The 21,756-nt window shown below is 50.5% G+C and overlaps 2 protein-coding genes across 3 annotated transcripts; both read right to left on the reverse strand.

Moving 5' to 3' along the window:
* Nucleotides 1-11,240: 11,240 nt before the first annotated feature.
* LOC101778420 (protein NUCLEAR FUSION DEFECTIVE 4) lies at nucleotides 11,241-13,519 on the reverse strand. 2 transcript variants are annotated; one of them, XM_022827142.1, is made up of 3 exons: nucleotides 12,317-13,519; nucleotides 11,582-12,029; nucleotides 11,243-11,411 (listed from the first exon to the last, which is right to left on the reverse strand). In XM_022827142.1, exons 1-3 carry the CDS (start codon nucleotides 13,453-13,455, stop codon nucleotides 11,370-11,372), a joined length of 1,629 nt encoding a protein of 542 aa, XP_022682877.1. In that variant the 5' UTR covers nucleotides 13,456-13,519; the 3' UTR covers nucleotides 11,243-11,369. The 2 variants fall into 2 exon arrangements, with proteins under 2 accessions (XP_004970408.1, XP_022682877.1); XM_004970351.4 differs by having other exon boundaries at nucleotides 11,241-12,029; nucleotides 12,317-13,518.
* A 4,446-nt stretch (nucleotides 13,520-17,965) lies between these two features.
* On the reverse strand, nucleotides 17,966-20,677 carry LOC101770460 (putative receptor protein kinase ZmPK1). Its single transcript, XM_004972181.1, has 2 exons — nucleotides 20,234-20,677; nucleotides 17,966-19,066 (listed from the first exon to the last, which is right to left on the reverse strand). The coding sequence occupies exons 1-2, from the start codon at nucleotides 20,675-20,677 to the stop codon at nucleotides 17,966-17,968; spliced, it is 1,545 nt and encodes a 514-aa protein (XP_004972238.1).
* Between the last annotated feature and the right edge of the window lie 1,079 nt (nucleotides 20,678-21,756).

Below are 21,756 nucleotides of genomic sequence, written 5' to 3' on the forward strand. Positions count from 1 at the left end.
AGATTGCTTACTACTGTTGAAAGAATTCAGATCGGCAGTAATCGAACACGTCCCAAGAGACCGCAACGAAGAAGCAAACAAACTCGCTCAACATGCATCTGGGTATCGGCCAATTCTGGGCGCCATGGCCTTAGAGCTTGCAGCTGATGATTGGCGTAAGGAAATTGCCGATTACCTAAAAGATCCTTCCAAAAAGGTGGAGCGACGAGTGCGTTTTCATGCTACCAAATACGTGCTGCTCGAAGATGATCTGTTCTACCGAACGATCGATGGTGTTCTTCTTAAATGCCTTGGAACAGAAGAAGCCAAGACTCTAATGGGAGAAATCCATGAAGGGGTGTGCGGGGCTCATCAATCAGCACATAAGATGAAGTGGATGATCAGAAACAATGGGTACTATTGGCCCACGATCCTGGAAGATTGTTTCAAATATTATAAGGGTTGTCAGGAGTGTCAAAAGTTTGGGGATGTCCAGCGTGCACCCGCATCGGCCATGAATCCCATCATCAAACCGTGGCCGTTCAGAGGGTGGGGAATAGACCTTATCGGCCAAATTTACCCACCATCAAGCAAGGGGCACAAATTTATTCTGGTCGCCACCGATTATTTCACCAAATGGGTGGAGGCAATCCCACTAAGGAATGTGACTTCGGCTATCATGGCCGATTTCGTAAGGGATCACATCGTCTACCGATTCGGTATCCCTCAAACTATAACGACCGATCAAGGAACAATGTTCACATCGGGAGAATTCGAGGAATTTACGACCGATATGGGCATCAAGTTGCTGAATTCGTCCCCGTATTACGCTCAAGCCAATGGTCAGGCAGAATCTTCCAACAAAGGAATAATCAAGTTGATCAAAAGGAAGATTGAAGAATGCCCTAAGAAGTGGCACTTATGTTTGACCGAGGCCCTGTGGGCATACAGAATGGCCTGCCACGGGGCTACCAAGTTATCTCCCTACCAGTTGGTATACGGTCATGATGCGGTACTTCCATGGGAGTCAAGGGCAGGATCGAGGCGCATTTCACTGCAAGACCAATTGTCGGCCGATGATTACTCGGCTCTGATGAAGGAAGAACTTGATGACTTGGCCGGCCAACGATTGAGAGCTCTAATAAGCATCGAAGAGAATAAAAAGAGAGTGGCCAGGTGGTATGATAAAAAGGTCAAAGTCAAACAGTTCTCCCCTGGAGATTTGGTGTGGAAGTTGGTACTACCGATCGGGTCGAAAGATCCTAAATTCGGCAAATGGTCTCCTACCTGGGAAGGGCCGTATAGAATCGGCAGATGCACTCCAGGGAATGCGTATATTTTGGAAACGACAGAAGGGGAAGAATTCACTAGGGCTCTGAATGGGAGATATTTAAAAAGGTATTACCCGAGTATATGGGTCGGGGCCTAAAGGGATAAACACAGTCAAATATGACCGACACAACTCGGTTTGGAGATTCACATGAGATCGACCAGAATGGCCGATTACGTTCATAGATGGCCGATTACATTCATTCGGGCCGATTACATTCGGTACGGGCGACCGATTACATGGCCGACAAAACACTAAATCGCCCTTAGAATAAAAAATACAACAACTAATTATTCTTGTTCTTACGCTCCCTCTCAGCCCTACCCAACTCTATCATGAGTCGGATGTAGTCTTCTTCTATGGCCTTCATGGAACTCTCTGCTTCGACTTGACGGGGGAGATCTGTGGGAAGGCGCGAGGCCTCCGCCGCCACCAGAGCAACGGGCCGAAGAAGCATGCGGACCCTGTCGATGGAAGGCCGCGGATTCGGAGGAAGCAGACGGGCCCTAGCGGTAGGAACCCGCGAGTTACCATTCCTTTCCAGAAAGTCCAAAATCGTGCAGGCCGTCGAGGTGATGTCACCCTCGGGAACATTACGGCAATGACCCCTTATAGCTAGAGATCGATCGCGGTGTTCGTTCACCACGGCATCCAAGACCACTCGGGCTTCTGCGGTGATATGGTCTTCGAGCTCCTCTTGATAAGCTAAAATCAGAGCCTTGTCCTCCAGAGTCAAGGGGTCCTCAGAATGTATGCACTCAATGGCACGCACGAGTCCCGGACTAAGACGCTGAGGCTGAAACAAAGAAGGAGTAAGACGGCACATTCTCTTCCTAAAGATCCAAGAGAGAAGGCGGAGCGTCACCTGGTTGACGGAAGAAGACGATGACGAGGCCATGACAGTGTGGTTGCGCCGATGAGAAGAAGAGGAGAAATGAGATAGAAGCCAAATCGGTGTTATCGGAGAGGAAGCGCCGGGGTCGATATTTATGGGGGAATACAGTAAAATTTGATGAGGCCACGTCCCATCGGTAATAAGGAAGGCAGTAAATAGAAGGCACCACGAAAGGTCGGTCAAAGACGGCAGTAAATATTCGTACACAACGGTCAGTGTTTTACAGATTACCCAAAAGGGTATCGATAGCCGTGATGGCCCGACGCCGGATCTGATCGGCGGAGTCAAGAACCCGTTGGTCTTCTTCTGCCGATCCAGGGACTTCCGATGCGGTGCGGTGGAGTCTTAGAGCCTCCTGAGCAAAACGCTGCCTCTCCCGTGTCAAATCGGCAATAGCCAAAGGTAACTCCTGGAGTCTGCTCTCCTCGGCGCTAATGGCCTTGGTCACTTGTTCCATCTCTTTGGCAAGGTCCGCCCTCCGTCGTTTGAGGCGATCTATTTCACTAATGATCGCCGGCCGTGAATCTTCCAAAACATGGATCCGCCGATTCGTTTCTTGAGCTTGGTGCTTGAAGGCATTTTCATCTTCACGGATCTTGGCCAGTTTCGCGCGATCGGCCATATGACGAAGGGCTCTAAAAACGGGAATCCTCATGGACTCAATAAAAGCCGCCGGTGCCAACGCCTCTTCCGCTTCCTCTGGTACGCGTCCGCTGACGTCACTAAAAAGCTGTCGAATCGGCGAAGCATCTTCTACCAATCGGCCGATATCCCCTTGAAGGAGGGATCGGATATTGATAAGCTTAGCCCGGACGTCGTCGGGGACGGAGCTCAAAGCGACTTGGCGAGAGGAAGTCTCCTCATCATCAGAGAGAGCGACCGTGAAAGAGAAGAGACTGTTGTTGGGAGAGTCCTGTTCCTGAAAATGATAAAGAACAAAGGGTAAATCGGCAGGGGGGCAGAGTGAATCGGCTGGTGAGGCTGGCTCAAAAACTTACCATCTTAAAACGAATTTCCTCGTGCTGCGCTTGTAGAGCCGTTGTACCTTGTTCAACGACCTGAGTTATGGGTTCATCCGATGAAGAAGACTCTACGACAATCGGCACGGTGCTCGGACCGGCTCCCTGGGAAGGAATCGGTTGTCGAGGAACCTTTGGTGTGCCGATGGTCTGCGTCGAAGGATCGGTTAAACATGTTATGCAAATACTCGAAGGAAGACCATAAGACAAGTATTGTACCGCAATGGACGAAGGCAGGGGCGTGTTGGCATCCGGTCGAGTTATCACTGACTGTGACATTTCCATAGAAGAATCCTAAGAAGCACAAAAAGTTAACAAGAGTAATTACCGAGTTGATAAATCGGAAGAGGTAAAACTTGAACTCACTTGTAAAGCTTCCAGCAATAGTGAGGCAGCAGCCGCTCCAGCTTGTGTAATGGCTTGAGTGTCAGTACTTTGCGTGACCGGGGGCGGTGCGGTCAAGATTTCTGCCGATGCGGGGACAGGAGGGTTCACCGATTCCGTACGAGCCCGAACCCGGCGACTGGTTTTCTTGACGACCTTCTTCTAAACTCTCTTCGATCGGCCAGCAATCACATCGACCGATGGAGCATCATAGTCGATGAGAGGGTAAGTGGTGTACGGATAACTTTCTATTAGCCGGCCACTGCGGCTGTGCGTAGGAGGGGCTTGATTCCCAGCCTAAAGGAGAAATGAAATCATTAAGTGCTCAATTATGGTGAAAAGAGTACAATCAGTAATCAGAAATACCTCGGCGTTGGGGTCAATATTGGATGGATCCAGAAGGTTGCAGTATGCCGATGATGAATTGCAGAATAAGAATTGCTTCCATTCGGCCCACCAAAGCTTGAAAGGCTGGGTTGCAAATGGATATAATAGCCATTCATTCAAGTTAATCGTACTAGAATCTGGAATTCGGTCTCGCAGCCGACAATAGTCCACGCCAGATTTGAGCGCTTCTCTGAACTTGATTTGGCCAGCGAAATACACCCGTATCGGCAGTTGACCCATGCCGAATTGCCGAGCAGCAGTAGACGGGTTGTAGAACTCATATGTGGGGGCATTTTTCCCCGAAAAGAAGTTGGCCGGTAAGATTCCCGGTTTGATCAATTCTTCATAAAGACCTTCATCAAATCGGCCAGAAGTCGAGTCAAAGCAGGAGGGGAGCTCAAAAACTAGGGTATCTCGCTGGTATGGGAACCAGATAGTGGCGTCTTCATTGAATCCGTTGTAAAAGCACCGAAAGTATTCGGCTACTTTTGTGGCAGAATATGCACAACCTGGAAAAGCTGACGCTGCTTCGCCGTAAGACATACATCGGCGACGCTCTGTAGGGTCTTCTGCCGATTCAATATTGGGAAATGACATGCGGTCCACTAGTTGCCGAGTGATCCTGCTCATATAGAGGTTCAACCATAAGTTGACAAACCACCAAGGCCCACCTGGGTTGCCGATTGGTTCTCCTTTGGAAAGTTTTGTGCCGATTTGATGGAGCATATGGTACACGGCACCCAGAAGATGTTTTCCGAGAGGGATGCGGCTTCCTTTGGACAATGCCTCGGCTAAAGGTTGGGTGTTGGTTGTTGGGCCGGCGGCTCTTCCACAGAAGAAGTGTTTTTCAAGCCACATTAACAAGAAAGCGGTGTGCTCTCTGTTATCGACAGTACCGGTCTTCTTGTTATCACTAAGAAAGCCCTTCCAGCCGCCGATTCCTCTTGTGTCCAGCCGATGCGATGGAACGTTCAGAAGTTGATAAGGCGTGTCAGGGGAGGATACATCTAAGCCAGTCAAGAGGACCACATCGGCCAGAGAGGGGGTCATAGGACCATGACCAAATAAAAATGCATTAAGGGCATCGGACCAGAAATAGGAAGCTGCCATCACTAGCGGCTCATTTTTCTCCATTTGCGACAGAGAAAGGTTGATGCATTGGCCGATTTTAAGCTCATCCCATGAAACGCTCCTTGATGCAGCCACCCGTTGGTACCATTCCCTCCAACCAGGGGTTTCATTCGGCCAGGATCTAAAAGTACTTGCCCATTGATTCAAGTTCATATCGGAACGTTTGAAAGGTATCCGGTCAGTTTCCGAATCTATAAGAATCGCTGGATCTGGGTTTCCCATGGGACCGAGACAAACAAGGCCGGGACTATCCGTGAGGTGAATGGTAATTCTATCCCTGACCGCCTAAAAAAGGAAAAGAGGGCATAGGAATATAAGGAGTAGATCTAAAAAATATTGCCGATAAGGAGAAGATTCGGTATTTACCTCCGGGATGAAGTTCTGAGTAATCGGCGTAGCCGCTGACGTTGGCGCAGATGATGGGGCTGTGAAGGGAATCGCAATCGGGATTTCTGATGAAGCCCTTGCGTCTGTTGGAGAAGTGACGACCGTCGCTACCTCCGCCGGAGGAATTATTCCTGCGGTATCGCGTGCTGGGGAGTTGCTGGAAGGAGTCGCCATTGAAGGGGAAGGGGGAGAAGTGATTAGAGCTGGAATTGGAAGACTTCGATGGCAAGAATGAAGAAAGAAGGAAGCACTCGCGCTGGAAAAGAGATGTGAGCTTGAAGATGAGTTGCGGTGAGATGATATTTATAAGGTGCCTGAAAGAAGGGTAAAAATGGAATTTTCACCGCGCCGGCGCGTCGAGTTTTTCGGGGTAGTGGCCGTCGTGGGCGCCCGTTTCAAAAAATTGCAATGATCAGCCGGGAGACCGCGAAACAGAAGGCTATTTTCACTGCGGCCGTTTCGGAGGAGAAGTTATAAAGAATTTCGAAGTAAAAGACTATGTTTTACTCCGAAACTGGGGGGCATGTGTTGACGCCGGGTTTCGTCATCAGTCGAATCGGCGTCAAAGAGGAAGGAAATCGGAGGAATACAGATGGGAATCGGTCAAGAGATGCTACAGTGTGGAATCGGTCGAGTGGCTTCTACTTCGCTTCAGGTTCCCAATCGGCAGCCCTTTGCTGATAAGAAATCGGCCGATCAGGAAGGAGGACTAAAGTGGGCCTGTATGGGCCTGGAAAGGAGGAAAGATAAGGTGGAGTTCAGCCCACGAAGCGTGGGGTAATTAGTTTAGCACGGATTGTGCTTGTAGATATTTGTTTCCTATTTGAATCAGAGATAGAGTCCTTGTCGGTTAAGAAGATTATTTGTACGGGGCTATAAATAGCTACCATTGTAAATCTGTAAACAATCAATCAATCAATACAACAAGTTACTTTATTCTCCGTACTACTTTCAAGCAGGCGACTTCGCCGTCGTTTTTTTCTTCTCACGAGTTCGTGCGGGTTGGCAGGGCTGCATCATCTTGATCTCCGGCCGATTCTGTAAGTTCCGTTTATTGAGTAATATCTAAGCTTTAACTTCCGGCGCATCGCTGTTGTTTCGTTTAGATTTATTCACCAGTTATCGATATCAACTAGATCCATAGGTTTTTACCTGTTGTTCTAGCTTTTATCACCAGTTATCCTGCTAGGAATCGGTAGTGTCGGCTTTTATTACTTTCTGTTGTTAGATCCGTTCGTTGCCGATTAGATCTTTTCCCAGTGCTATTTTCATAAGCTTTGTACCGATTGCTTTAGTATTTTTCTGTCTACAAGGCTATAAGGATCGTGCTATCTTGTAGCCGATTTCTTTACTACAGTAAATCGGCCGATCTGCCGATTAGCTCTCTCGATCGGAAACTTAGCCGATCGTAGTTACTGAATTTGACACGTGTTCTTCCTTGCCAATCAACAGGTCAGATTGGCTGGCACGCCGCGCGAACCGCACCAGGGCATTCACCCGAACAGGAGCTAAGCAGATTCTCCCGGGTCGTGTGTCGGCCGCTGGACCGATTTCTAGTGCCAACAACTTGTTATTAAACATTCATAAAACCTAAAGTGTTTATGAAGCTATGTTTCAAGATAGATCTTCTCGTATATTTCAAAGTTTCCAAACGCAGCACGTAAAAGTACCATGCGACTAAAGTTTATATGGTTCATTTAAAACGACCATAAAACGTCATTTATCTATGATTGGAGAGAGTTGCAAACATGGTTTTTTTTTCATGTAATAAACACGGTACTTTACAACTACTCACTCCGCCCAAAAAACAAGTCATTTTAGTCCGTCGTAAGTCAAACTTTCTTGACTTTAATCAAAATTATAGAGAAAAAATATCAACGTTTATGACATCAACTAGGTGTATTATAAAAATATATCTCATGATGATGAATCTAATGCACTTATTTCGTACGGTAAATATTTATTTTTTTAAATTTTGATTAAACTTAAAATTTGTTTGACTTAGAATAAATTTAGAATGATTTTTTTTGGTACGGAGGAGTAGTCATCAAGTACATTCTAGCGCTGCTGCAACAACTGTAATAGACAGATTTCGAACAATTTTGCTCATTTGGGAATCAACCGTCTATTGAACAGTTTCGAACATTCAATGGACAGATGTGTGTGCTCATTTGCTTCCGGTAGGGACGCAACGCAAGTAATGCTCGCATATCTTATGATTGGGCGACGGATGCGCATCCCTCTCTCGCATGATTCCACGACGTGGATCGCGAATACTACGCATGTTCCTTCATTTACATCAGCTTCTCGCCTGATGCGTCCCGAAATGCCATATACTACGACGTACGCATGCAACGCATTACGCATACAAGCACCCCGAGATATTTCGCCTGCTGACGCCATGCTTCCACCAGCAGCGGCAGGCGAATCCACCACTCCTGCCATCACCGAGCAACAGCAAGCGAGGGGTAATCATTTCGTCCACAAACCACGATCACGGACGCGTCCAACTAAACCACACGCGATCGGCGGCAAATCTGCGTTTACAAACGGGGACAGGGAAGGGCGCGCACTTTCACTTCGTGCCCCCGGCCTCCCCCCCAGCGGATCCCCGTCGCGCGAGGGCTCGGCATGTGCGCGCGCGCTGGGACACACGTCGTCGATGATGGTTTTTGGCGCGGGTGCATTTGGCCTTGCCCCTCCCAACAACCACCGCCACCATTACGGCCTCCACCAACACCGGCACCCCCATCTACCACACTAACTCCCCTGCTCCCGGCCCTGTGGTGCACTGGTGCGTGTGTGTGTGTATACTGTATCGGTGGAGCAGCCAAGCCAATGAGGCAATGACACGGCTGGAGGGCACGGGAGGAATCAGATTGAACACTGAAGAAGCTTAGCTTGAGCCCGTACGGATGTACCTAAGATCCATGGACCGTAACATGTCAGGAAATGATGGCCGTGATGGTGCACAGTAGTGCACTGTTGAACTATATCTATCTTATAATTAACAAAAACAAAAACGGCACTGTTGAACTATATCTATCTTATAATTAACAAAAACAAAAACGGCTAAGGCCCAGTTTGAAGACACTAACACTGTCACATCTATTAATTAGGAGTATTAAATATAGATCTTTATATGGAAATGAAGGAATCTGGAGTAAGAGGAAAAAAAGAAAAAATAAAAAGGAAGTGTTGTATAAATGAAGGCTAATTCGCGAGACGAATCTATTGAGCCTAATTAGTTCATGATTTGATCATGTGGTGCTACAGTAATATGTGCTAATTATGAATTAATTAGACTTAATAGATTTATCTCGCGAATTAGCCACGACTTATGCAATTAGTTTTATAATTAGTTCACGTTTAGTCCTTCTAATTGATATTAAACATGACTAAAAATTAGTCCATGAATTCAAACACCCGTCACTAGGACATGCAATGCAACCGATGGGGATGGGGATTGAGTTTATGGCAGTTTCAAGCCTGTCAGACCGACCCAGGCTGAAGTGAAGTGAGTGATCGGACGTGCCATCATCACCGACGTCTATGGGAGCAGTGATCTAATCTAGCCAACCATGAACCAACCGCGCACATAAACCCATAATTAATGAATCAGCTCACCAGAAAGATTGGAGATTGCTAGCCCTAGCGTAGCGTAGCGAGCCCATGCGGCCGGGCGAAGATTGATAGCTCCCTCGTGCTTTCGGCGAATAAATAGGCATTGCAGTTGCGCATCCCTGCCCTGCCCTGCGCAAGCCGAGAGGATGGAACTGAACTGTGCGCCATCGCGCACAACATGTGAAAGGACCACGAGACACTGATGATGGATGCCCCCCGATGCATGGATGGATGGATCGACCTACCACCCATCGATCCTTTAATGGCTGCGTCCATCACATGCATGTTTTCAGATCCTCCTGCGTCTCTGCGTTCTCGCAAAAATAGGAATTTCTCGGCTCATGTTTTCTGCTACTGTTATGCTGGAGTACTTTATATTTCAATTCTGTTTCTGTCGAGTGATGGTCACAGACTCACAGTGAGTCAGAGCTCGAGGTAAATGAGCTGCCCGAACTGGTCGATCATGGTCACAAGAGACGCGACAGGTGGTAACAATGCATTTGGACATATCCGGAATGGTCAGCAGAGGTGGACAGGATCTTGAACGGTTCTCCGCTAGATCCTCCATGGGCCACCGCCGCGTAACTTTCAAGTTCCATCGTCCGATCGATGCCTATGCGCCAATTTTCACCTGCGTAAAGCGGGTCGACACGGTCGAACATACGGCTCGTGTTTTGAAGGCACGGAGCTAGTGGCTCTATCGGGGACCGGACGATAGTACAAGGCACCCGCGTGCTTACGGAATATGGGAGATGGCTACGGCGCAACCACAGATGCCTACGGGAGATTTTTCTCCGGCGCCGCTTTGGGGAATCGCGACCCTCCAGCGCTTCAGGAAGGACAAAGTTGACGGACGCTTAGCGGTGCTTATTAGCGCCGGCTTGACTTCACCTCACGTACAGAGTGACACTTAGGTTTGGACTCTCTGGACACGTATAGCTAGCCTATCGATCAGTAGTCCAGTACCTCACGTGTATCCATCAGGCGACCGGGTCGGAATACAAATTTCAGCATCGTTAGATATTCAAAATATTTGCATATATACAAATATGGCTACTTGCAAAATAAATACTGTTGCTGATCAATGTATGCCTGTCCTTGGACTGAGTAACGTGGGAACATGCTGACCCCCCTTTAGTACCAGTTGTGCAACCGATATTACTACTTTGGTACTAAAAGGGACCTTTTAAAAGGAGATTTTTAGTATCGGTCAAATAACTGGTACTAAAGGGTACTAAAAATAAAAAAACTACTGGCGTTCGCCGCTCCTTGCCCTACGCCCTCCCGCCACTCCTTGCTCGGTCGCCCCGCCGCCGCACCTGAGCCAGCGGGTCGGCGTTGGGCCTCCCACCGCCGTTCTTTGCCCCGCACACTCCCGCCACACCCTCCCGCCGCTCCTTGCCCGGTTGCCCCACCTTCCTGCCACCGTCTGCCACTCCTTGACCCACGTCCTCCCGCTGCTCCTTGCCCCCGGTCGCCACCCTTGCCTCCTGCCGCCGCCCTTACCCCCTTCGTCGCCGCATCCTCCACCCGCTCCGCCACATCCTCCACCTGCGGTGGTGCAGAGAGAGAGGGAAAGATAGGGGGCGGAGCGAGAGATGGATAAGGCGGACGAGAACGGGTAGGGGGGAAATGGATAAGGTTGGGAGCTCCTTTAGTACCGGGTAGAGGCTCCACTCGGTACTAATGTGCCTAAGAGCCTTTAATACCGGGTGGATCTCCCAACCGGTACTAAAGGGGGTCACGAGGGGCTCCTGGAGAACTAACCGTTAGACTCGGTACTAATGTGAGCATTAGTACCGAATCAAAAAATCAATCGAGACTAAAGGATAGGACTAATGCTCAGTTTTATAGCCGTGAGCAGCGCAGCATTTGCCTACACTACTGGACCACTCAAATCACTCATCGTACTATACAAGTGGTTGCGTTCTCATAAATTCCAAGCAGACCATTCATGGTTACTTTCACGCACTCAATGTCAATTCCAGATCCGCGTACGTTCGTGCGATACATCAACCTCGCAGCGGCACTAACGAGTGCGGTAGTACTCCATTACTTTCCTACTTAAGTTCTAAACACCAACGAAAAAGACAAGGGAAACAAACAACATGCACGAAAATTAAATAAACCTGAATTCCTTTCAAGTTTGATTAAGTTTACCACTCATATACATGCATATATACTAGTATATGCACCAAGTAAAAAGGTGGCCAACCTGCTGCACAATATCTACTCAGCCTCCCCCAGGCTTTTCTGCATCCCCTTCGTCCGGGATCTGTCAAGAAACAAAAAAAGAGGATCAAAAGCTACATCGCCTACAGGCAGATGATGCTTTTTGATCGATGGTTGTATGATTAATCAGGCCCTCAGATCAGAAACTTCTGGAGCCCCTGCTACCACCTACGAGAAGAGGTTAGCTAAGCGGGCAAGGCACGATGTCCTTACTGCTCCTCCGGCCGCCGCGACCGCCGATAGCCTCCCGGCGAAGCCGCGCGACCGCGCGTAGAGCACGGAGCAGAGTAGCGTGCCCACGGCGCACATGGCGCCCCACACCACGAACGTCTCCTGGTAGCACCCGGCGCCGATGCAGCTTTGGTGGCCGCCCTGCGCCGCGCCGCGCTGGTAGAGGTAGGCGGCGAAGTAGCCGAAGCACAGGGAGCCCACGGGGATGTTGCTCACCACCACGTTGTGGTTCACGCCGAAGTTCTTGGTGCCGAACAGCTCGCTGGTGGCGGAGACGGCCACCGACGTGATGGCGCCCGTGCACGTACCGATCACCGCCGTGCTCAGGTACAGGAAGAAGTTGCCCGGGTTGAGGAGCAGGAAGAAGGCGCCCGCCATGGGCGCCATCAGCGACGCCATGGATCCCGTCCTCGAGATGGAGTAGCCGCTTCTGCACAAGCAAATGAACGAAACAAATTAGTTAGAACCAAAAAAGAACAGGGAATGATGAAACATGCATGAACTCTATATGTAGCAACAAGTTCGTTAGCACGTCAATTTTGAAAGATCGCATCGGCATCGATCGATCTAGAAGGTTGAAACTGATGAGACTACCCAGTCTTTTTGGACTGAATGACTGACTCCAAGAACTCAGGATGCAGATTCAAACAAAAATAGAGATACGCAAAATTCCATATTAAATTGGGAAGTGGTGTGAACAGAATGCTTGTTGCTTACTTCGCGGAGTAGTAGTCCAAGAAGGATGGCAGCAGGCGGCCGAAGAATCCAAACGACGACGACAGCGAGACCAGCGTAGAAGTCTGCGCGAGCTGTCGCGACTCGGCGATCTGTCCCAGATTGTTCAGGAACACCAGACCCAGGGTGCCGCTGAACATGTAGCTGAAGAAGTAGAGCCAGAAGTCCAGCTTTCTCAGCAGCCGGAGGCCGCCGACCTCCTCCTTTGGTTTCTCCGTGGCGGAGTCCCCCTCCTTGCTCTCAACGTCAGCGATGTCGATGGCGACGACCCTCTCGATGGCGTCGGCGTCGTCGGTGCCGAGGTCGTGGATCCTGTTCTCCCGTTTGGTCTCCCAAATCTTGTTGAGGCTCTCGCGGATCCTGAGCGCCAGCGGGATGAGTATGGGGGTTGCCAGGAGCACGCCGAGGCTGACCATGTGCTCCCTCGACGAGAGCCCGTTGGACGTGGAGCCGATGCTGCCGACGACGGCGCAGGCGCCCGTGGCGAGCGTGATGGCGAACATGACGAGGAATGCCGCGTCCGTGCTCGCGTTGCTCGTGAGGTCGACCGCCCTGAGCGACGGCGCCACCACGACGGTGACGAGCATGGGCACGACGGCATTGAGCAGGAGGTAGGCCTTGGCCTTGGAGTTGGCCAGGCCCGGTATGGAGTCTGCCAGGCTGGTGTAGACCTTGGCGCTGAGGCCGAGGTAGCTGGTGGCGAGGCCCACGGCGACGCGGCTGCTGGAGCCGAAGTTGCGGATGCAGAGGAGGTAGCAGACGGTGTTGATCCAGCAGATGCCATTCCCGGCCAGGGAGGTGAGCAGGAACAGGTGCCAGTACCGGAGGCCGGCGCTGTCGAGGAAGAGGTACTGGACGCCGTAGCCGACGAGGCCGAACGCGGCGCCGACGAAGGCGACGAGCCAGAGCGGGAGGTACAGCGCGGCCACCCCGGAGAACCAGCCGAAGAGCTTGCCGGCGTCGGAGGCGAAGGCCAGGAAGTTGAGCTGCACCTGGGAGATGTGCTTGAGGTCCTTGAGCTGCGACGAGTAGACGGGGAAGTCGGCGTTGGGCCCGTTGATGGTCTGCAGCCAGATGCTCCCGACGAGGCTCAGCCAGTGGGCCGAGGAAGGGGAAGGCATGGTGAGGAGGCGTGTCCCGGATGGTGCTGCCCACTTGAGAGCTGTAATGCCTGTGCGTGCCAGGTATTTATGCAGCGCCGGCGGTTAAGCCAAACCGGTGCCCCCGACTACGATGGCCCTGGCTGCAAGCCAGATATGTTTGTGGCTTGCTCGGATTTTTCACAGGTTAAACAAGACCCATGACACTTCCTCCAGCAGCCTAGCAAGTGCTATCGGTGCAGCAGAGCCTACCCAGAGGCAGGCGCCCAGGCCAAGGCCGGCCAAGACGTAACTTTCGGCCGGTGTGAGCAGAACGGAGTGCTTCGGTTCGGACTTCTTGAGACTGTTGGTTGCTCGGGAGCCTTTCAGCGCGACATCTGTTGCCGCTTGCTTACAGAAGACGATGACCAGCAGTTGTATCAGTTTCCCTGTATCTATTTCCCGGCCGGGAACGAACACTCAGCCTCAGGCCGGTTACGGTTGCGCTGCAGCCACGACGGGCCGGATCGCGAGCAGAGTTAATGGCTTGGCACGGCCGCGCACGTCACTGGGATTTGCTCGTCGTCAGAGGCTGCAGCGAAATCAAACACTTCGCCGGCCTAGATCGCAGGTACAACGTCGTGCACTTTGTGTGACGAGATGGACGACGACCAGATCGTCAAGCGAGAGGTGCGGCCGAATGTTTAGGCGTCCTGCGCCGGAACTAGCTACAAGTCTCCCAAGCGGTGACGCCAAATAGTGCAAGGCTCTTGGCCTAACTCAGGTGCTCTGATCCGATTAGGGATCGAAACGGAATCTGAAATGAAATTGATAGTTACCATTTACCATGTCCTAATCGGAACCGGCACTCCGAAGCCCTGATCGGACTCGACTTCCAGCAGGTTTGTTACACGAGAGCCATTCTATCCCCTGTTGGCACAGGAAATGCAGAAGTTTCTAGTGCCTGGCCGCAGTCTTTTCAGCCACGGTTTGGCCCTGGCACCGCTAAGATCGTTTCCCGGCGTTCCAGCTCGATCAGTCGACGTGAAGCGTTTCCCGCCATTCAGCTGGCCGCGGCTTCCGATGTTTAAAATGCAATGAACCATCTGCAGTGACTCGTCCTCCGGATCTGAATCCATGGCTCGTTGCGCTCTGACGGTCACCTTCAGGGGTCAGGACCCGGTGGCTTGAGGCAGTTATGAGCCGTGACATCAGGCGCCGCGTAAGGCAGGCACGGTGAGCTCGCCCTCGCCGGGACGCTCGCCCCCATGTCTGGCCGCCCTCAGCCACTGCGGTAACCATCAGCTCGCCTCGGCGCCATTAAAACCAGGAGACCAGATCACCATGATCGACAGCCGACCGTGCGCAGAGGCAAGCACGGATTCGTGTACTCGTTTCTAGCCATGTCTGCAACAGAAGCCCAGGTTCCCCGCACTCGCATTCAGACTCTCGGACCGGCTTCAACGTCAAGCTGAAAGGCCGAATTACCTCTGCCATTAGGTCACGGTGACATCAGAAATCCAGAGCTGATATCTTGGACTGCTGTACGGAGTGCAGCCTGACCATACCTGGGACCTAATTCTCTGAATTTCTTCATTCAGACCGCCACCTTTGGAGCCCAAACTGAATCGCCATTGCCGTTCACTCGTTCGTGAGTGGTGGCGCCGTGTTGGGTCTTAGACAGTTAGACTTGCAAATGGAAACGTATACTCATGCCCAACCACGCTTTCCGAGATTCCCCGAACCGAGGACTGGCGTCCAGATCGATCACCTTCAAGCTCTGGGATCAACGGAGATCACTCTGAGCTAATGCTGAGCTCATGTTGTCAAAGCTTAGGATTACTGTGCTGCTGCCTGCTGGTAGCCTGGTATGCCTAGTGTCATTTTCTTCTTTCAGTGAAAGAGCTAATGCAAAGGTCAAAAAGGAGACGAGTTAGACTATGTCACAATTTGTGAAACAAATGCACATGATAACACCTGAAAAGCAGCAGCATTTTGTGCTCAGTGCCATTTGGAGAACCGGTTGGAAGTCCTATCAGTTGAATCTCCGGCTAGGATCCATGTGCAATCTTAAAGTGACGTAGCCTTTTGGTCACATGGTTACACGCACCACGTTCAGAATTCAGTGTTTCGGCCAGATGAGTGTGAAATGCTGAGATGCTCTGAAAATCTGAAGAAGTGAGCCGCTGGCTCGAACAGGACTGTGTTCAGCATGGACAAGCAAGTGTTGCTTGGTGGTGCCACGTTGCTTGGTGGTGCCAATTGTATCTATCACATTCTTTTCCCCTTTTTTTTGGCGAGGAATCAAATTTGTATCACGCCAGAAAACCTCAGCATGCATAGCTAAGAGTACTGCCCTGGGAAATCAGATCTCTGAAGCAAAGAACCAATTGAAACCAAAGTGCCAGCCAATGGAGAAGATGTGGATTCAAGTTGTTGGACAAAGTGCAAGTCTGAAACCACAAATCTCTGATTGGTGGAGGCTAACTATGCAGCCATCCTGCATCTTCTGTCTAACCCTCTAGTCTCGATTGTTAGTTGCAGTAGCACTTGAAGCTGTAATTTCTTCTTCTGAATTTCTCGCGCTGCCGGACCCGGACTAGCTGCTGTTAGGCAAAGCACCCCGATTTGGCGACTTGCTACCGTCCTGGTAAGCATCGTTCAGTGTTCCAATCATGTGAGTTGACACAAAGCTTTTGCGTGTCCGGAAGAAAAACTATGATCCGGGCAAGATCTCCTTGACACCAAAAGCTTTCTTACGCGTCCCGAGGACCGGACTTGCCTCTCCTGACTGCTGAAATTTCAGTTTCCAAGGACATAATGACACGCCGCAATGGACCAGTGGCTAGCTTGGTACTGTGATGCGATTTCTACAAGCAGAGGACAACCCCAAGAGGCCAAGACCTTTCACCAGGTAATCACAACATTAGGCAAGCGATGAGCAATTGAGCATTGCAGTCGTGATGAGGAATCCACTGGGGCAAAAAGGAACAAAAAAAAAGGTATGCATACCTGTGCAATGACATCTCCAAGGCGGCGCCCTCGACTGCGCCTACGTTTCGAGGGAAAAAAAAAGTGGACCGCGCATGTGGACAAGGCTCACGCCACTCACCGCCGCGGCGACGCTGCACGCAAGGAGGGGAAGCCCTACCCGGCTGCCGGCGGCCGGCGGCCAAAGGCAGCCGGGGGAATCGCGCCCGCATCGGCCGGCCGAGCCTCCGAACTGCTCTGCGGTTGCAAGGGCAGTGAGGCCGTAATGTCGGAAATATGGACTGGGCCCAAGAGAACGAGCAGCCGTTAATTGGTCTGGGTCCAAAGGCCGTTTGTACTCTTTCCTTTTTAATATATTTTTTTGTACTCGGCCCTGTCCAAATATAGTCATTGAGATGGGCCTTCTCCAGATATTTATTGTCAGGCACGTCGTGTTGCGCCATGGGCCTTCAGCCCATCTCGTATGGGCTCAATGCCTCAATCTATAGCGTCTATGTAGCCAGTGCTGACAGCTACCTCCGGCTAGAGCGACAACAGCTACATACGGTCAGAGATTTAAAACCTTGCTTTCTAGTAGCAGATGATCAGCTAGATGTGGGAGAAGGAAGATACTCTTCTTGTGGGTTTCTGTGTTCACACCTTAGTGTGAACTTTGAACAATTGAAATGTCCAGAGAGGCCAAAGGGTTTTAATTGGAAGGAACCATTCTCGTGATAGGGTTGTCATCGAGAACTTTGTAGAAATACCATCGATTTTAATAGTTACATATTATGTGTTTCACCCACTATACATGTATGCGCTATGATGATAAGGACATCCCTTGCAATGGAACAACTATGCCTATACCCTCCTGTCTGTTCTCTTATCTATACAAACTAGCAGCAACCACATTTTTAGACATGGGAATAGCTTTTGCTTCAGATTTATAAACGCGTGTGTTAGCTAGACCATCCGATTTATCGATTCAAAGCCCCACCTTTGGTGTATCAGATTCGCAGTTTGGCAAGATCTGTGCGTTGTTTACTTGTCCATCTTATTCTTACTTGTTCTAGAGTGCTAGCTGGTTCAGGGTTATTCTTGGCGTTGCAAGAATAATAACAATCTGAAGTTAGCGTATCGATTGTTAAGATGCAGCATCATTTGGATGTTGTAATCGGACCAGATCTCCTCCACCAAATAGATGTTATGCCGTCTCATTGAATGATTTGAAACAGTACTGCGCATCATATGATAGGAAATGGGGACCTGCTGCTGCTCATATAATTCCAAGAAACTGAGCGCATTTTCCTTATTATTACATGTTTCACCCACATACACATGTATCATGTATGCACTACCGTGTAATGTACACAATTTGTGTGTGTGTGTGCGTGCGTGCGTGCGCGCGCGCGCGCGCGTGTGTGTTGTGTGAAATAAATTTCAAGACAAATTTTAAAATTTGGTTAAGGTTGACAAATAATAGATCAAATAGATAACGAAATTGCATGCACCGTTTTATTGACAATTGAAGTATGCATTCCTCATTATTCACCGAATTGAACAGAACTGTGATCAGTTGTGTTCAGCCATCAGCCCCGTTACTGTCAGAACTATTTTGCTCCCCGGCGCCCTCGTCCTCGCCTTGCTGGAGCTCGACGATCCTGTCCACCGCGGCCGCGAGCCTACGAAGCCGACGAAAATACAATGCTACGAGGATCGTAAACACCACGGCGCACGCCACGTCGATCGCCCCGCAGACCATCAGGATCTTGCTGAGCATGCCGGGAGAACTGTCGCCGTCGTCGTCCACGTCCTCGTCGCCTCCTCCGGCTGCAGGGAACTTCACCCAGTAGCTGTACCGGCGGCGGCTCCCGTCGGTCACCTCCCTAGCCCCCGCCGCCAGAGTGTAATGCTCACACACGCCGTGGTCGGCAGCGGCGGCGACGCTGGCGTTGTCCTTCACGTAAAGCGCGGCGCTGCATGAGAGGTTGCTCGCGCACTGCACCACGCACTGCCGCAGCGTCACGCCGGCCAGCGCCGGCGCTGCCGTCCGGAGCACCGTGGTGACACCCCTCAAGTGGACCATACACGCCTCGCCGCCGGTCCCGTAGCAGGGGTTTCTGCCGGCGCGCGCCGGCCCGTCGGTGTACGCGGAGAAGTCCTCGCATTTCCCGGCGGCGGAGCACACCTCGTGGACGCCGCAGGAGAGAGGGAGCTCGCAGAACCCGAGCGCCCTGTACGAGACCCTGAAGCCCCGATGCTGGGCGTCGTAGTAGTACATCTCCAGGTTGCCGTCGCCGCCGAGGGCCAAGAAGCTAAGAGGCGGCTTCTTGACCGGCGGCGAGACCTGTGCCGCCACCATTCCCCGCACGTCGAGCATCTTGAGCCCCGACCCGTCAAGCCTCGCCGATGCCATCGTCCGGTTTGCTGTAGGGGCGAGCTCCCAGTAGGAGTAGCTGGTATCGCCGACGTGGATGTATGCGGCGATCTTGTCGTCGTCAAGCTCGAGGGAGTAGAATGGCGAGGACGTCTCGTCAGTCATGGACGCGATGAAGTAGGCTGGCAGCCTACGATGCTGGCCGCGTAGGAATTTGTCCGTCGGATCGTCCAAGCTTTGCCACCTGGTGCGGTTCTGCGCGTCGACGAGGACGAGGTTGCCGGTCTTGGTATCCAAGTGGAGAGCCTGCAAGTTTCATTCATAATACATCTGTTAGTCTTTATCCCATTTCCATGAACATTATTTTTCTACACACACAAGAAAGTGTTTATCCCATTTGAACACCTCCTTGTGTGGTTGTGTGTGCGTGTGGCAACGGCAGAATTTTTGCGACCAGTGAAGGGCACGGGAAGGAAGATTATGAACAGCGTTAGTAACTTTTTTGCAATTCTTTTACCTTGTAGGGTCTATTTTGTAAAATGAGGTTTACTGTTTTGTCATTTTGTGATATCAATATGATCCCATCCCCCTTTTCTCAAAAGAAACAATCAAAATAATCCAACCATTATATATTAGCTTCAGAAAGGGTTAGTGGTTGGTGGATTTGACCTCATATCAAATTATTCTTTTAGTATCGTTTCAGATATTGTCTAATTAATTTCATCATAGAACATAGGGAAATGGACATCCAATAATTAATACTCTAAATTGAAATTATTTAATTGCCCATTCTTTTACTACAGATTGGGATGAGCATTTTGTATTCTAAGTGGACAACTCAGAGAAAAATTAGTTCTAGTCCAACGGTTATTTCTAAACAAACTTAATTCGCATCCTTCTCACGTTTTTCGTAAACACATGACGTACACTTTTTAAGTCTATATATATACCAATTTCGCGCCATAAAATCTACTTTCCTTTGTTGTATAGTGTCGACCGTTAAAGCAAACTTTAATTCCACTATTCCAATAATTTTTAAAAGACGACGTAAAACGTCGTTCCCGTGTTTTTATGAAACACTTGCATAAACCATTTAGCCCGTGTCTATGCATTTCATACCCTAGAACAACATACTGCATAGTTTTTCTTTTATTCTCATACCCTAGAACAACATACTGCATAGTTTTTTTATTCCTTCTCATCCGTTAGGTTTGTTGTTCGTGTTGCTTTGGCAATGCCTACATGGCAAATCTCAATAAAAAACCGTGGATGTAGACGCCTAAATAAACCCCAATGGCTGATGATCCTTCGTCTGCCCTTGCGCTCATGCCCAATCGAAGCACTCCAGCGCCTACCCCAATCAAAATCCACGAACAAATCCTGACATTTCTATTAACCAACGCAGAACCACGGCGAGATCATGAACGAACGAAGCAAACAATCAACGGAGAAGCAGAGAAGACAGTGCATCACCTTCACGCCCTGTCCCGCCGTGCCGGACAGCCACCCGACCATCCCGGCGCCGTCCGTCAGCTGCAGCTGGCCGTCCTCCGTGAGCTCGAGCCGGCACAGGGCGCGCGCCGCGAACTTCTCGAGGTGGTCGGAGGCCCAGACCTTGACGCCGCCCAGGAAGAGGACCAGCGAGCACGTGTACGTGCCCGCGCCGTCGGCCTCCGCGCTCACGGCGGCGACGAAGCCAGGCGGCCGCCGGTTGCCCCGGGCATCATCGAGCACCACCGCCGTCGCGGCGAAGCGCGGCTGGTACGGCGCCGGAGGCAGCCGCACGGTGGCTTGGCCGCCGAGAGGGAAGTCTGCCGCCGACGAGCGGGCGGCTTGTCCGTGGAGGAGCACGGCCATGGCGGGGAGGAGCAGCAGAAGCAACGCGCAGGCGCGGTTGCTGATGGCTACGGCGGCCATCACGGCATTCAGACCTCAGAGGATTCTTTTTTGCAGGCTTGTTGGATACGGGAGCCGGAAAAATGAAATCGATCGATGATTTCGATTTCGACTCGATTTATTCCTGTCGCGTGCGTTTGTGTTTACATTGTGATTTGAATCTCCGAGGATTGAACTGTCCAGAGATGCCAGACGGCTAAGGTTGGCAGGAGTTAATCCCGTGGCAGGATTGGCGTTCGATCAGAAGTGGCAATTTGGCCAAGAGAATTAACGGTAGCACCGTCTTGCCTTGAAAACAAGAACCCTGAAGTGCTTGGAAGAAAATGTTCGTCGTTTCTCCTCTGCAACTTCGTAGCGATTCTGATCGAGTACGAGTAGTGAAAACTCGAACGGATTTCAATTCATTAATTCGTCAATATCAGAGTATCTAGAGTGGCATTGCTACACTGCTGGGACAATTGAGAGAGGTGCAAGTGTCAGTCTCTTTTTAAAATTCGAATGAAACTTAGTTTTCAAAACGAAAAACCGGACGATTAACTTGAGCGTATCTTCGCCCTGGTCTTTGGCATTGATGCTTGGAGATATTTGCACATCCATCAGCATTTGCAACGTGCACGTACCGACACTGCAAAATTTAAAACAGCATGCAAACGTGAGGGTTGAAAGAAACGGAAGAACACGACCGTGCCAGGCTGCCAGCTGTTGGTTGCGCTCTTCGCGTGCGCAGCAGCACGTCTATGTAGGTAAAAAAGCAAATAACGAAGGATCATAAAGAGAATGTATATATGGGCAACTATGATTTCCCGTGGCTCATGGACGGTGTTGAAGTTGCATTAAGCAATGTGTAATTGCCAGATGATTCTGCATACTGCACCCAATTGAAAAAAATTAACTTTTCCTGTCGAAGTAATTAACAGTACGATTATATTTGGCAAAGGCTGATTCAGTTTCCTCTTCGCTCATGGTCTAGGCCTAGCGAAGATTCCCGAAGAACGGCCTTTTTAGCCCATTGAGAAGCCACAGCCCACGGCCAGCATCCAGCCAAACTGAAGAACGTGGGTTGCAATCCTTTGCGTTCACTTCATCAGTATCACCAGTCA

This window comes from Setaria italica, chromosome V, assembly GCF_000263155.2.
Source record: "Setaria italica strain Yugu1 chromosome V, Setaria_italica_v2.0, whole genome shotgun sequence".
NCBI classification, from domain to species: domain Eukaryota; kingdom Viridiplantae; phylum Streptophyta; class Magnoliopsida; order Poales; family Poaceae; genus Setaria; species Setaria italica.